General features: G+C 39.1%; 2 protein-coding genes across 2 annotated transcripts; one reads left to right on the top strand and one right to left on the bottom strand.

Annotated features, from left to right (window-relative positions):
• Positions 1-1,620: 1,620 nt before the first annotated feature.
• LOC112279288 (syntaxin-61) lies at positions 1,621-4,501 on the top strand. Its single transcript, XM_024513570.3, has 7 exons — positions 1,621-1,890; positions 2,273-2,386; positions 2,825-2,938; positions 3,190-3,368; positions 3,578-3,668; positions 3,937-4,002; positions 4,171-4,501. The coding sequence occupies exons 1-7, from the start codon at positions 1,840-1,842 to the stop codon at positions 4,279-4,281; spliced, it is 726 nt and encodes a 241-aa protein (XP_024369338.1). The 5' UTR covers positions 1,621-1,839; the 3' UTR covers positions 4,282-4,501.
• Positions 4,502-10,404: 5,903 nt separating this feature from the next.
• Positions 10,405-15,592, bottom strand: LOC112280314 (putative protein phosphatase 2C 4). The gene is made up of 6 exons (XM_024515663.3): positions 15,236-15,592; positions 12,739-14,883; positions 12,200-12,575; positions 11,959-12,072; positions 11,407-11,671; positions 10,405-11,168 (listed from the first exon to the last, which is right to left on the bottom strand). The coding sequence occupies exons 1-6, from the start codon at positions 15,442-15,444 to the stop codon at positions 11,035-11,037; spliced, it is 3,243 nt and encodes a 1,080-aa protein (XP_024371431.1). The 5' UTR covers positions 15,445-15,592; the 3' UTR covers positions 10,405-11,034.
• Positions 15,593-16,675: the final 1,083 nt, after the last annotated feature.

Here is a 16,675-nt window from a genome sequence, read left to right as displayed (position 1 = left end):
TTACTAATTTTTTTTGTTCTTATATCTTCTTACTAATTTATTTATCGACCTATTTATTTATTTCTATACATATAAAATTTTGAATTTGGAAAAGATTCATCTTAGAAAAATCCTACTTTGAAAATATCTCAATTTTCTTTTAATTCAATTGAAATAGGCAATGTTTTTGTTACTACTTAAAACTGAAGTAATCAAAATATACATATGGATGTATATATGTTAAATTTATTTTCAAATATAAAAATAATCTAAAATAGAGTTATTGTTCACAATAAAACAAGAAACAAGGAGATTTTTGATATTGTGAAATGTTGTTTTAAAGATTATTGTAAATAAACTTCTATGATGTCACATATTTTTAAAGTAGGATATGTAACTGTTGTTTTATATTGTAGATAGAATCAACTAAAGAATGTATAATTTTTTGAGGTTCAATTACATAATTGTATAATGGAATTCAAATAAGTTGTTTGATTTTTTTTTATTTCGAAATTCAGTTCTAGTTATTGAATTTTTTTCTAAAAGTATGATTAATACAACACAGTTAACATATTGGTATTATATAATTTTCAGTATAAAAATAGTATTTAATTTAGTCAGTTTTTTTCTTCATTGAATTAGTCTCTGAATAGTCTCAAAGCATTTTGGATATCTCTAAAAAATCAGATAAATAAATATAATTTTTTGAAGGATTTAATTTCATACGTCTTTTAAATAATTTAAAAATTATGATTTTCAAGTAACATTTTAAAATATTATATACTATCCACTAATCTTTCTTGTTCTTTTTCATTTATTATCAAATTAATGTAAAAAGAACCAAAATTAGATCAAATCTTTGTTTAACAAGTTCTCAACTACTCTACTTGTTTCTTAAATCTATATGTATCTAATACATCATTCTTTCAATACATATATATACATATATATATATATATATTAGTAGAAATTCTTGCCATTGGCAACTAAAAATATTTACTATAAATTAGAATTGGAAACTTTCGAACTCTATGCCTAGTGATCGTGCAATGCTACTCTCAACATGTAGATTTTGAGTTATTGCTTCACTTTTACTTTACTTTTGATGAAAACAATGAGATTTGCAGCCAATAAGAGATGATTTTTGTCTCCTCTAGTTTGTTCCTTGAACTGCTTTAAATTTTTTTTTTTTTTTTTTTTTTTTTTGTCCTCTCTCTCTTGCCTTTTACAAATATTGTTCCATTTTCACAAATAAAACAATGAGACATAGCAAAATCATCACAATATGAATACAAAACTTCTCCCACATGCAAAGAACAACACACCTACAAAATGCTTCAAAATTTCATATTCTATTCAACTCACAAAAACATATACACATATTCCTATACATACATTTTTTAACATGGAAAGAATTTCCACTTCACAAGAACAAATAAACAAAGTAAAAAAATTAAAGTCGAAACTAGTGGACGAGAGAGAGAGAGCGGGCACCACGGGGTGCAAGGCAACTGAAAGAGAGAAGTGCTGACGGGGCACTCGATCCAGGCCAAATATCCCGTGCCTGCGTCGGCGGTGTGAAACAGGACAGAACGGGCCACGAAGAAGAAGAAGGCTGATAATGAACACGCAGAGCTGCAACGCTGTGCGCGTCGCAGCGCACAACTCTCCAGGAAGTCGCAGCAAAGGAAGGGAAGGGAAGGCCAAGGCAAAGGGAAGAAAGCTAGCCCCAGCCTCAGCACCACACGCCCCCTCCTCGCTTCATCGATCCATTGCTCTCCATCCCTCTCCCCTCTTTGATCCAGCTCATTTCATCACTTTCATATCAGACGTCTCTCACTCGGAACATTAGTTCCCATCATGTCAGCGTCGGATCCATTCTACCTCGTCAAAGACGAGATTCAGGACACTGTAAGTGATGACCAGATCCTTCCTTGCTTAATTTCTGCCTACCCCTCCCTCCGATCGTGCTTTCTATCCAGTTGATTCTCTGTTCGACTTAGAAATGGCTGAAATTGGTGGTTGAGGTGTTGTCGTTTAAGAGGCATCGCCTGCACCTCGGGGTGGGGTTGTCATTGTGTTGCGAGTTTGGTGTGGTGGTGTGGTGGTGTTTGTGGGTTCATTTGGCATCGGGTGGATAATTAGGTTTCAGCCTTGAGCCATGCAGAATTGCTTTTGTTCTCGGGTCGTGTGGGGGTGGTCTCAGCGTGATGGTTGGTTTCTGGAGGCGTGTGTCTTTGTTTCGTGAGTTGATTGTGAATAGGGACATGAATTTCGTGGTATTGGCGTGTAGGTCACGAAGCTGCTCTCTACGTTGGTTCGATGGGAGAAGTTACCGACTTCGTCCACAGAGCGGAGCGTGATTGGAGGGGAGATGCTATCCAGCTGTGAGAGCTTAGAATGGCAGGTATGTCGCTCAATTACAGCAGTTAGACCTATAATTGTCACTGCTAATCTCGTTCCTCTTGTTTTAAAACCTGGTTGCTAGTTCTTGTCTTAATTTCCAATTTTTGACGGAATTCTGGAAGCTGCTATGAGTTTAACGTGTTAAGCAATTTCATTTTCCCAAGATTCAGATTGAAGTAAGGTGTTTTCATAAATTGTAGGGTGGTTTTAAAATTTATTTTTCATCGTTTTTCTAGGATAGCTCCTTGTGTGCAATGATTTGGTAAGGGACAAAACCAGGGATCACATTAGATTGTTGTGTTGGTCACATAGTACTGTCTAATCTCGGAAAGGTTACGTGGGAATACTTGGCACCATTGTGGTGGATCGCATGCAATATACGCCGTGAATTCAAAAATTGACGGGTGGACGGATATGAAAGCAAATGATGGTTTTTCAGGTTGATGAATTGGATAAGGCAACTTCTGTTGCAGAGAAGGATCCTGCTCGCTTCAAGTTAGATGCAGTTGAGATAAAACGGCGCAAAAGCTGGACTTCTTCTACAAGGAACCAGGTTTGTGAACAATCTCGTGTTTGTTTGAGTGTTTAATATTCGCAGACTGTTCTTCTTTATTTATACTGGATTGATCTGAAAGCGCTTAGTTGTTACGATTGTGGTCTGCGCCGTCATATTGTCATGTTCTCCTTGGATGTTACCTTAAAATAGACCTCTACGTCCTCTTTGCTTAACGTTTGTACCTTATTAGTTGAATACCTTGGTATGTGTTTACTGGTCATCTGCACTCTTTTCTTTTTGCTTTGCAGGTTCATTCGATAACTGAAAAACTTCAAAGCAAATCTTTGACTAATGCTGGGGGTGCTGATGCTCCAACTAGTCGTCCGGGATTTTTGCGAATAGACGATCAATTCCAGCAGGCGCCCACACGTTCGAATTATGACAGCCATATTGCTAATGAATCTGATCGACAAGAACTTCTTTTAAGGTCTACTTTTCAAATCTATCATTGTCAATGATAGGAGTCATGTTGCAGTAAAATTTCTTAACAGTGTCAACACCTACATTTGTTTTGTGATTTTGCACCTACTATATTTAAATGTGAATGGAACGGACTTTTACGAAGTGTTCGGCAAGTCATGGTTTTCTCAAAGTTTTTTGTTGAGCCTTCCATTTGGTATTTCCATTGTGCGACAGGGAACAAGATGAAGGTCTAGATGATTTGAGTGCAAGTCTGACTCATGTTGGCCACGTAGGCGTTAGTATACACGAAGAATTGTCATTACAGGTACATCCTTTTCATTGCAGGACTTGTATTAGTGTGGTGGTCTTTTATTTCTATGATTGGGCTAGATGGTTCCATTGCACTCCAGACATCCTGGAATCAAAAAGCTCTGAACGGTTGATGAAGTTGGGAGGGCATCTATCTGCTTAAATTCAAGTATGAACTGACCACATGCAGCATGAAATACTTGGTCAATATGGCACCTAGTGAAGGGAAGGTTAAGTGGATTTGCTACCCCTTATCTGAGTATTTTATTCAAATTGTCCTACAGGGTCAGCTTATGGAGAAGTTCAGCGAAGATACAGATGGCACAGCCTCTCGGCTTGACGTAGTCCAGGTACATCGGCATATTACTGTTAAGTTTGGCATTCTCTTTCCAAAAGAATGCCAAATTTGGAAAATAAATGTCATTTACTCCATGACGATGAATGCGAATAAATTTTCTGAAGTCAAATTTGCAAGTACTAGAATTCTGGCCGATATGTGAAGTTTATGTGATGTGCAGAAAAAGCTTGCAACAGTGATGAAGATGGCAGGTTGGAAAGGCCAAGTGTTCATGATAGTGTTTCTGGTGGTGCTACTTGTGATACTCATCTTTCTAGTGTTTTCCGGGTAGTAATCTGTTGCTTCAGGAGTGAACAAAGAGTCGTCCACAAATGTTTAAAAAGTTAATTGTCAGCCACAAAAGTCAGTCACATAAGGTTCTGCCTGTGACAAAGTAGGTTTTGTAGATAATGTTGCTAACTAGATGCTAAGTTCATGTAAAAATGCATTAGGATCCAAAAATCATATTAGAAAATGATGAAAAAAAAATATTATGGTTGTGCGTTGACTAATTGGATCCAGCCCACTTACCTGTCAGTTGATGCAATCTGGATTACTACTCAACGATGGTTACCACACGATCATCCGAGTTGCATTAACCCTGTCAATGAGACTTTTGTAGAACCGAATATGCCCTCGCTGTGTCACTTTCTACTATGCCACCGATGTTCGAAGTGGCCTGTAAAGACATTCTCAAATTTTACAGTAGAATATGACATTACTCTGGCTGTATTGGTGAGTGGGCTGGTTCATTGAAATTAGTAACGTCGCAGCAGGATATTGCCTCACTGCCCCACCAGTCTGAAATGCAGCTTCACAGTAGACCGTTGTCAATCACCATGTAATTGTACGCAAGGGTTGCGTTTGTGAATTCAGAGACAGGAAAAGTGACTTCTCCGACACTAGTATATGGGTATCTGGGAGTATGATCAATTGAGTCAAAGGACTGAACATCAAAGATTTGGTCATTTTATGTATCAAAAAACTACATGCTTTTTATGATTCATTGGGGACGTCCTCAATTCGGGTTGATTTGTCAAACTCTACTTCACAAAAATATTTTTATTTCTATTTGATTTGTGAGAGAGTAATTAATGAGAAATTAGAAACAGTTAGTTAGTTAGTTAGTTTTCTTTTTTTTTGAATCTCACTAAGTTTTAAGACTTGAACACTCTAAATCATAGAAAATGACAATGAATTGAATTGTCTTGAAATTGAAAGTTCTTCACCTTATCCTTACATATTCATTAGATTATGCATACATGTTTTGCAATATATTTCTTAGAGGACACTTAATGGATATTTTATACAAATTTGCAACAATTTGAAAATATCCTATTAAAGTATATAAGAAGCTATAAAATGGTGACAAATTTTTTTGTCTTTTTCATTAAATAGGTTCATATATATTACTTTCAAGTATACTTTTTAAATCAAAATCTCTTTGCCATAGAATACATATTAAATTATTTATAGAAATACATCTTATTATATTAATAAATTTTGATATTTTTTTAATATATATATATATATATTTCTTGGTTATTTGATATTCTTTAATTAATGTTTTTTGGCCATAAACTTATAATCTTATTTTTTGCATAATTACCACAAAAAAAAGTTTTTTAATTTAATTAATTTTTTATTAGTCTTTGGCAATTATTATTTTAATAATTTTGTCTATATTTTATACAAGTATTAGTTGATAGTTTTTTTAAGTGACTTATTATGCTTTAAACGGATCCAATCTTATACTTAAGAAAGATCTTAACAAATTTACAAGTTGATATTTTTATCAATATTGGAGTAATGCATGCAACATGGTAAGCCATTCTTTGTACAATTTTGGTATTGTTGCAATAAGATCAATGTTTTTCAAAGTTTTGTTGGATACAACACTATTAACTTCACCAAGAGTAGAATTGTCAAATGTTTGGCATAGTGCATTGTTTTTGTTTGGAAGATTAAGTAAAAACTCTAACAACATCTTCATGTTCAAACCTTATACTGTTTATTTAATGTCTTTCATAATGGTCTCTATATCATTATCAACCTCTTCATTCTCATCTTCCTTGGTTGTCACATAGGATAGCCTTATATATTTATATTAGTTTGCAATTGTCTCCAAAAATATTTTACTATATGTACGTCTTGTCTAAAGCATTGTTTGTAAAATAATGAATTTACAAAGGTTGTTGGTGCTATTCTTAAATTTACCAAGAGTAAAGTACCTTTACATGTAGCAATAATATTGTTTAAATGCAACAATAATCCTAGCATCTATTAATTAAGAAATGGATGTCATATTAGAAGAAAAGAAGAGAAGAAATAATGAGTGATGTTTAGAATTTCAACACCATTCAAATTATAAATTGCTTAATTGATTAGGAAAAAGAAGAATTTTGATTTTGGCATCTTATTTTGCAATCAAAGCATTTGAGATATTCAATAAATAATGCAAATATCATCCAAACTTTCTTATTCAAATGGTTATAGAATCCAAGTTATTTGCTAGATTTGGTTTTTTTAGAATACATATGGTTTTTAGGCTCTACCAATTATAAATACTGAGAGCTTCTTGGTTCTAAAAGTGTTGGTTGTAAATGTAATAGAAATAAATTTGTTGGATTTCTATTTGCTTTCAATGTGTAGGTTGGAAATTGTTTCATTTGGAGATATACTATAAAATAGTTTGGATTCATTAATGCAATTAATTTGTTAAACTCATGCAAGTAAGCCATTACAATTGATGTATTTATACTTCCACTTTCCCTATACAAAGGTAAGTTATAAAATCCATTTCAATCTTTAAAACATGTTATCTAGCAATTCAAAAACATAGGCCTTTTTTGTCTAGGATGTTGAGTGTTTTGCAAAAGTTCTCTTCTTTTGTGTGCAGAAGGATTAGATTGATGTTGATTCATCCAGCTTCACAACATCACATCCAATTTTCAAGTTTGATATTTATTGTCAAAAAGTTTGGTACATGTTTACAACTACTAGTAAGCTCTTTGGTGGTTGTTTTTTTGTATTTTTCATGGCATGATAAGATGTTTGAAATTGTTGGTTATAAAGGAGCTTCTACAAAGGCAAATTCATGCTTCATCCACTTTGCTAGAAATGCTTGTGTCATGCATGTAGTTTTTTTATTGCAAATTTAAGACAATGCATATTTATTTAATTTTAACTTCACAAAGAGTATAAAAAATATTATTGTATAATTTTATCAATTGTACATTATTTTTAGTTGAATGTGCATTGATAAATCTAAAAAAATAAGGACTTACGATTCATACTTTGTACTTTTTATATTGTAACTCTACTTTTCAACTTTGGTAATTACTTACTACAATTGTAGATACTTTCTTCTTCTTTTAGCCTATCATTGAGAATGGATACATCCAATGGCTTGTCTTTGAAGAAATTGCAGTCAAGTAATTGTTACTATTGTGAATTACAAGCAAGTGAACTTCAAATTCTAATTGAATTGTATGTATTTGTTGTAGCACATCACTTTAAAATTTAATGCAATGTAAGTACATTTTAAGTGAGCATGTTATACACATACATTAGTATACAAAACATACTTAATTTAATGGCTTTTTTCTTTTCTTTGAAGTAAATGGCCAATAGACATGGTTACTTAAGATATAAAATCTTCTGACAAAAACTCTCTTTTATAAAAGAAGTAAAGCATATGACTATATGATGAATGAGAGTGAATGTCATTTACAAATATTTTGCAACCAACTTAGGGAGTGAAGAAACAAGCAAGGCAAAAAAAAAAATCAAAAATCAAAATCAAAATCAAAAAAAATCAAAAAAAATCAAAGAGAGAAAGCTCATGATGGGTGATGATAATAAGATAGTAGTTTCTTTTGGTTGAAATATAATTAATGCACACACTGATACAAAACTAGTCGTTTTTTGTTCCTTCTTCTACTACCACTACAAATATATCTTCTTTCTACTATCTTCTTTTATTAGAACTTAGTCCTATTTCAAGAAATAATAAATATTTGCATGCGATAATACTTAATTTATATTTATATTTTTGTAGGTATTAATAATCTTGACACAAAAGAGGTAAAAGAAGACAAACTTAATATCTTCTTGCTGCTATAATAAATGGATTTAGAACATGATTTGAATATCACTTGCAAATTGTCAAGGTGGAGATTGCCAATGCTTCTACAAAATCATTGAACCTCAAATAGGAGATGTGAACTGCACTATGAAGAGTCATAGGCATTGACATTGATCTGCAAGTTATATGGATTTAATACTCTATAAGCAATATTTTGATTGTAGAGAGATACACAAGGGTGCGTCTAGAATGAGACTTGTAAACCAATTTTGTGATGGCCTGTAAATGGATGTGGTTTTTCCATCAAGGTTTTTCTTCTACCATATTTGACTTTTATCAGCATCCATCCACTTTTTTATATTTGGTTGATGGATCCATCATGACTTGGACTATTGATGGGATGAAAAGTGTACAAAACAAGTGCATCAAAGCTTTAGATTGCTTGGACTCAGTTTCGACTCTAAAGAGAAGGTTTCAAGAAAAGTGAAACAAAAACCAAGTGCATATGACATTCTTGAGCTGAAAATATTCTCATTTATGAGAATAATCAAAATGTCATTGCTATTGCTAAGAATCCAGCTGACCATTATTGTACAAAGCATTGGAATACAAAACATTATTTTATTAGGCAATGTGTTGAAAAAAACAAATTGGTTTGGAGTAATGTCCCATGAAACAAATGGTGGCAGACATCTTCACAAAACCTCTCCTTAGAGATAAGTTTCTGACTTTTAGGGATATATTAGGTCTTGTTTCAATAGAAAATTAAGTCCCACTGCTGGCATACAAAGTGTTGAATATCTCATATTACCAAAAGCTATGATTTATCCAGATCTTAAGACACTGAAAGTGCCCTCCTGAGTTTCACAGTCGGCTGGTGGGAAACAGTTGATATCGACTATTGTTGACCAACGTGAGGGAGACGATCATGGCAGAAAACTGGAACCTGAGAAGTTTCTGTGCAAGTTTCTTTTATCCCGAATGAAGGAGTGAAATGGGCTTGCCTTAGTCGGGATTATTTAACTATTCTGTCTAAAGAAAACCTGGGCTGCATGAAAGTAGTGTCAGACGTATGTTCACGTAAGTTGTTCATATGAATTCTCACCTTTGATAGATCTAACATGGTATCAGAGCTAGTATAGATCCATAGAAGTTTATTTCATGTAAAATTGATTGTGAAATATAAAACTCTTTAAACTTCTAAGTGGAGAATTAAATCAGCGAGGCTCATAAGCAAATTCCCCTTCAGTTGCTAATTGTATACAAGCACATAAATGTTGTAGAAGCATATGAACAGGTATATGTTACTTTGCAAGATGTACTACAATCTTTAGAATCATTACCACCTTTATCACTAAAATTCATTCATTATAACTACCGCAACAAGTATGCTCCCACAAGGTTAAACCACGTATCTAAGCAGCATTCTAGAAATTGCGGTAATTAGGCAGGTTCATTGACTAACCGATAAGACTCAATAGTTGCCACATCCAAACTGATGCTGCTCTTTCTCAGAGACGTTCCCCTAAACTTCTACTCCAACGCGATATTTGATTGCAGAATCAACTGCTACATTTGATGAACTCAAAGTAACTTGAAGCTTTGCGTGCTAGGAAACAAGTTACAGACATACTATAAATGAGAGCCATCCAGTTTCCCGAACGTGTTGGTTCTGTTATTACTGAATTTTTCATATTAATCAGGCGCAGTCAGAATATGGATAAAACCAACTTTGCCGAAGTGGAGATTGGAGTCTCAAAAGCATTCCAACTGATAGTGTAGATACATAGACTACCAACACGTCACATACTACCAACTTTACCTGGATAGCAGGAATTGATGAATCTACAGAACATTCGACAGAAACAGGTTTGTCTATCACAAGTACTCATTCAAAGCCATCTAATGGTTACATACAATTCAGCTCCCGAGAATTGCGCTAAGCTTCCACAGATAATTAGCACTGCCAGGCCGAGAGATAGCTACACATTCTACATATACAGCACGAGGAAGAAAATTCAGATAAATGGTTACACATTCTGCGTCTCTACTACAGATTCACCCAGGTCACAATCCCAACCTAGAGTTGCGATGGGATGGTGGGGAGAAAGATTTTATGTGCAGGTGATATAGCATTCAATACTCAGAAGAGAGTTCAAATTTCTGAGGGTGCTCTCCAGTAAAACATAAATAAATACTTTAATATCATATTGTACCGAAACATAGATATCACCAAATAATCATACATAAGAACCTGCACCACGCTCCTTCAAGGTGGCATAAGGAAACGGATGCATCGAAAATCATGATTCTGGATGCTCACAAGTATAAAACAATTTCCTTAAGGTTTGCTGTAATGGAATGGGTATCACAATTTAGTTGAAATTTTAAAGAAACTGCACAGAAATATCCTGAGGAGGAAACTACTAAGATTGCAATGCGGTGCGTCCTGAGCACTTCACTACCAGTACACACCTCATATCATTCAAACGGCCAGATCAAATACCTTCAATATCTAATATCGTTCATGATCTTGTCGAGTTCACAATTTGAAAAAGCTTGTGAACAATTACGAGCACATAGATTACTAAACATAGCGCCAACCTGAGGGACAAATCGATCTTGCCAGCCATGTAGAAGTCACATGTCTCGTCATATGGATACACACTAAATGTTCTTGTATGCTTCCCAGTTTTGTCAGTGAAGAAATTGCCTGATAACAAAGGATGAGCGAAATACACCCAGTGTTGAAAACACTATCCAAGCTGGCATATTGCACGCAGCTGCACCTACAGAGACAAAATTCTGAAGATAGAGATGTAACCGGCTACTCTCTATTATTCATGTAACGTTACAAGAATAACAAATTGTTGTGGTAACAAGCAAAAGCTAAGGAGCTTACGGACCCACTTGCTAACTTTGGAGCTCTCATGGGAGCCAGGAAACCTGTGGAACAGTTCAAGCTGGATGCTTCAGGGAACCTGAAGATCTCCAAATTCTGCCTTCAAGAGAAATAACCATCACAGAGACATCATCATGGTACTTGCGGCGATCACCTTGTGGGATATCCAGAAGTTCGTTCAATTCCATTCCTGCATCCCCAACAACCAAACAGCAGTTAATTAACGCGCTCTCAAATTTGAACAAAACTTTGCCTGATATGAATAGTTATTGACCGTAAGGAACAACCTCCCTGCAATATTGGCCGTTTCGTTCATTAGATCATAATCAAATTCACCAGTAATATACAGTCATATTCCTGTGGATGTAAATGTCAACTATGACCAAGGTCTAGAAGCAATCAACACAACTGACGAGAATTAGATTCACCATTTTTTTTGGCAGCTCGGAAAAGAAGTTCCTCAATAAGACGTTGTGCTGGATCTCCATCAGGGCACCTCTCCATAAACCATTCAACATGAGATACAACCTCCTCATTGCTGAGGTATTGGTACAACCCATCGGATGATAGCACCAAGAATCGATCTTGCGGCCCAAGTTTATGATGCCGCAAACACGGATCGCAAGAAATATATGGGTCATTGCCGATAAATTTGCAGCGAAACATTTCAAAGAGAACATTGTTCAACCTCGGCTGTGTCGCTCACAAAACAAACCACATACGAATATCAGCACAGTATCACGGCACACATGCTCTGCTCAGTGCATTTTCAGATCAAAGAAATTTAACCAAATTGAAATTCTCTGACAAGTTGTTACGTAGGGGCAAGACCATACAAGAAACTGAAGACTCTTGTAAAATGACTGTAAAGCTCCTTTCAGGAGGAATACCACTCTGCATACTGCTAAGATTGTTGTCGAAATTCTAACTGCAGAAGTACATGTAGGAAAGGCAAGTAAAATAAAACAAAATAAAAATACCTGCTTTAAAAATCCGGCACCAAATGCACGAGTCACTTTGAGCCTCCCCTTCACTCGGTCATTTGAAATTATGTCATCATCGAAAGGATGCTCAGCTCTTAGTCTTTGCACTTCCTATTTTTCCACGGCAACAAAGGAACGACAGATATAAGTCATACAAACCATCGAGTTGTAGTTAATATGGAGATCACGGAAGTAGATCCATACACATCAAGCAGATGATGAAAATCCAATGTTTCACCTCTTCAGTGCTGGTGCTATGATCCTCTGTAAGTTGCAAGGCACCTAATAGAGACAAGCCTGGTGGGGGCGGTCCAAGGTTGGGGTCGTGAGCCTCGAGGGCCTCAATTTCTGTGGGGGTTTCTTCAATGATTCTCTCGAGTTCCTGACGCAGTAGAGAGTCACGAGCACCAATCCTTTCGTGCTCGTCTGCATTGTAGCCATTCAGTTGGCTACGGGAAAGTTTGGACAAAGAATTAAAAGAGCCTCGTCTGCAGTCTTGAGCTACGATTGCTCGGCTATCTCCAACATTCAGAATATATACATCTTCATCCTTCATGAGCATCACCAGTACACAAGACCCCATCAACGCCAGTTCTGGATTATCGTCTAGAACCCTGCACCAAAGAACCCATTGTAAACACACTGTCTGACCGAGAAGTACCCAGCAGTCCGACCACTACAATTAGGAATCAGGAAAACACAAGTCACGAATGTTGGAACACGAAAGAAACTCAGGAAACTTACAAAAAGACTCAAATTGAAAGACGGTTTACAAACCTGTAAGTCATATCTAGATAAGCTTCTTCTGTAGCTTCCAGTGCACGAGAGAGTGCTTTCAAAACAGCATCATGATCAACAGTATTGCTCTCCGACTCTTCTGCTTCCCGCCTGAGACGAAGTTTCTCTCTAAGCCGCTCCTCTTCCGCAAGTCTCTCTTGTTCCCATTCATACCTCCATTGCGGATACTTCCGGTGCTGTTCTCGACGCCGATCATGAAGGAATTGCAATTTAGTGTTGAGAATGCTATGATCTTTGGCGGGAACGTTCTCGGCCAAGTGTACATTACTAGATCCTATCGGTTCAGGCGAATCTACCTGAGAAACAATGCTCGACAAATCCTGTTCAGTACCCTCCTGCGTGCCTACTCTATCCTCAACCAATTTTCCTTCTCGTTCTAATCCTAAGCCTAATTTGCAGTTCGACTCTGTTGTACTTAGGTCACAATTTATGTGCCCCTCTGTATGCTTGTGAAGCTGCTCTCCTGGGAGATGTTCATCACAATGAATCACAGCAGTATCTACCTCACAATTAGGTTGCCCCAGCCCGTTGTCTGAATCATCAGGCCTCAGATCAGCACTGACGGCAGGCTTATCTAACAGCGAATCAAGATGACTACGTGGATGGCAACTATTTTTACCTGAATCCTCTCTCCCGTCCCCTTCAATTACGGACGTTTCCAAACTACTCAATCCCATCACCCCAGACTCCATAATCCTCAAACACCCCTTCTGACCTTCCTGCGAAGGATCAGACCCGGTAGAATCCACACGTCCTAAACGGGCTATGAAGTCACCGCCAGCCCTTTCTTCCTCTCCTGAGCGGCGGATGTATCTGTATCCAGGAGCACCCCCTTCTCCATCCTCACAGGGGCTATCATCACCAAGTTCAAAACCACTCCTCTGATTCCAGAGCAGACCTTTGAGCTCTCTGTAAATAGCGGGATACAAGTTGCTCATGAGGAAGTCGGGAGCATCAGGTCCATTAAATCCATCGTATATGCCAACAAATAGCCAACCATGCTCTTCGGATAGAACCACATGCACACGGTCCTCCCCAGCTTTTCCTTGAGCCCATTGTAGATTGTTGTCGGCTTTGATCTCCAAATCAGAGCCGGAAGAGCCCGAGTCCAAGGGTGAATCGAGAGAGCTCAGAGGGAAGTCTCGATGGTCTACATCGCGAGGATGATCTCCCAAAACGAAGTGCCTGACGGGGATCACGATGGTGCGGGTTAAAGTGGCAGTTGTTTTAGACACCGTGCGAGCAATAGCTTTCTTCACAGGAAGACTCATGGATCTCACAAAGCGCTTGAGAGGATTTTTTTTCCTGGCAGGACCGTGAGGACCTGCAAGAGGCGCTGAGAAAGTGTTGCGATCCACTGGCTCGAGTGGCCCTGACATAAATCCTCTCTCTATTGGTCCCGACATAAACCCTCTCTCTATTGGACCTGACATGAAGCCTCTCTCCAAGGGACCTGACATAAGCCCTCGTTCCAAAGGTCCTGACGGCAAACCCCTGTCAAGAGTACCCGAACCAAGAGGCCCCGATAAAGGGCCAGATATTGGGCCTGAATTTGCAATGCGCTGCAGCGGAAGGGCACTAAAGGAAGACGTGCTCTCAAAAGCTGCGGCTCGCTCGATGGGTACATTTGAAAAAGAATTGAACTGCTCTTGACTGGCAACTGACCGGGGCGTGGCCGTGTTGGCGCTTACTGAAGCACCCGATATGGCCTTGAACGAAGTCTCGGTCAGGCTCTTGGCTCTCTCGTTGTGCTTGCCCCTCTCTGGTTTCTCCCATACCACCCTGGGCCTATCTGCCTGCCTAGTCTCAGGCTCCATTCTCTCTAGGTTTGGTAGCTCGTCCGATGAGATCCCAATTTGTGAGTCCATCTCGATTGACTCGGCAGACGACAACTCCAGCGGCAAGTCGAGTGCTGGAGGCGAAATGTCGCGAAAATCTTCATAATGGGGAGAATGAGCTGGGGACCCCAGTACAGGTCTGACGTAACAGAAGGAGTGCCCCAATCCTTCGTCCAGAGGTTCTGAGAAATGCAGCCCATGGGCGTATTTCTCATGCCTCTCTGAGCTGAAGCACCCCAACGTTATCCTTGACATCCTATTGCCCATCGCATGATCTGTACTATGGCTACTCGAAGACATCATAATTTCACAATATCAAATACTGCTCATATTTTCGTTTTTGTTTCCCATTTCTAAAATTGCCACAAACATGTAAATGAGCACGCAAACACCCTCAAAATTCGATCAACAAGAAATCAGCCATTGATCACGAGAAATAATCAAAAAATTCATTCCTAATTCATCGAAAACCCTATGGATTGGAATTCATTCAGCAGTCTTGCCCTCTCTATGTAAGAAACCCCCCATTGTGTAAACGATCCACTACGCCCTGCATCAGCGGCTAACCCACCTACACCCTACCCTTCATCACTATTTTCCACACAAACTCGCAAGACAAAGGCAGAAAAGAAACTTACGACGGAAGAATCCGAGCGTGTCTCACAGATGTCATCATAGACGACTCCGCATTTTCTCTTCGTTCCCCAGCTGCTGCAGACTGCACACAGCCCCAACCCCACTGCTTGTCTCCTCTCCTCTCCCTTGTAACCAAACTCTCTCCCACTTCCCAAACGCCGAAGCCGCCCCTCTCACTCAATCCTCGCCGACCATCACCTTCACCGCCCATACGCCATTAGCGATTCGTCAAAAATCCTTCTCGCGTCGCCCATCAGCACTATCATGGACACCACCGCTGGAAAAGACCTCTCGTGCCCCTCTTGTGCCTCTGCTTGTGCCTCTCCACTGGACCCTTCATCCCCTTCCCCCACTGCCAAACCGTTCTTCTTTCCATGCCCTTCTCCCACCCCGCCTTCCCATGCCCTCACTCCCTCCCAATTCCTCCCACCCGTCTACTCCCTACCCAAAACCATCAGCAACCCCATATCCATCACACCCGCAAACCCACACTCAACAAGCAAACGAAATGAGCCCAAAAACATATACCCCAATCTATCCCACCTCCGAATTCGATCCACCCCACAAGCAGAGCAAACACTTCCGCCTCACCCACCCATAACTGCAACTATGCTAAAGCCCCCCCACCCCCCCCCCCCCCAAATGACATCCACCACCGAATGCCAGTATGCAAAACGCCACCCTTCTAGGATCCACCCCCAGCAGCAGCAGCTAGTAGCGTACTGATGTAGCGTCCTTGGAGATGCGCGGTGGCACCCCGGGGGCCGCCATGATGAATGACGGGGAATGATGATGCAGGGCGACCACTTCAAGACGTTGAAAATGTTCTGCTCTCGCACTGCATGAGCTTATTCCTCCCTCACACACTCTCTCTCTCTCTCTCTCTCTCTCTCGCGCTCGCTCGCTCGCTCGCCCTCTCCCCCTCTCGCTCAACCTCCAGACCTGCCCTCGCTTTGCCTCGCCTCGCCTCGGCTCCAGGAGAGCATGGTCAGTGCCATGGGGGAGTCCTAGTCTTCGTTGCGAGACGAAGACCTTCTGACACCGCAACCGAAAGCCTTCGGGGATAGGCGCTCTCCCCGACCGCTGGTCGGCGCTCCTCGTTGCAGGGGATTACATACACCGCTCCCTCCCAGGCGTAGGGGTTAAGTGACCAAGAGGTCGGTGGAGGGAGGAAGAGAGAAGAGGCTTAAGCGTGGGTATTTCTAGCACCAGGGGTCTCTCTACCCATACAGCCCTATTGACATTTAGCTAATAGACCCACAAGCTATAGGACCTAGAGTATTAACACTCTGAGCTGTAGTTGTAGTTGTTGTGGTAGTGATGGTGGCCATCTTGGGTTTGGTTTGGAGTTGAGTTATTTGGCTGTTGGTTTCATGTTTAGCAAATCTTGGGCTAGTGATGGAGGTCAAGATTTGGATAGATCAGTAAGATCAGTGAGTCAG

The sequence above is a fragment of the Physcomitrium patens genome, chromosome 3 (assembly GCF_059467195.1).
Source record: "Physcomitrium patens ecotype Gransden chromosome 3, ASM5946719v1, whole genome shotgun sequence".
NCBI classification, from domain to species: Eukaryota; Viridiplantae; Streptophyta; class Bryopsida; order Funariales; family Funariaceae; genus Physcomitrium; species Physcomitrium patens.
Note: the sequence above shows the minus strand (reverse complement) of the source record. Positions and strands in the feature narration are given on the sequence as shown.

Excerpts from the sequence above, each read along its gene's own strand:
- LOC112279288 (XM_024513570.3), top strand. The coding sequence starts at position 1,840 with ATGTCAGCGTCGGATCCATTCTACCTCGTCAAAGACGAGATTCAGGAC. Across the intron at positions 1,891-2,272 it reads AAGACGAGATTCAGGACACT|GTCACGAAGCTGCTCTCTAC; the intron begins GTAAGTGATGAC and ends ATTGGCGTGTAG. Across the intron at positions 3,369-3,577 it reads CGACAAGAACTTCTTTTAAG|GGAACAAGATGAAGGTCTAG; the intron begins GTCTACTTTTCA and ends ATTGTGCGACAG.
- LOC112280314 (XM_024515663.3), bottom strand. The coding sequence starts at position 15,444 with ATGGGCGGTGAAGGTGATGGTCGGCGAGGATTGAGTGAGAGGGGCGGC. Across the intron at positions 14,884-15,235 it reads CACGCTCGGATTCTTCCGTC|CCATAGTACAGATCATGCGA; the intron begins GTAAGTTTCTTT and ends GTCTTCGAGTAG. Across the intron at positions 11,672-11,958 it reads GTGCCGGATTTTTAAAGCAG|CCGAGGTTGAACAATGTTCT; the intron begins GTATTTTTATTT and ends TGAGCGACACAG.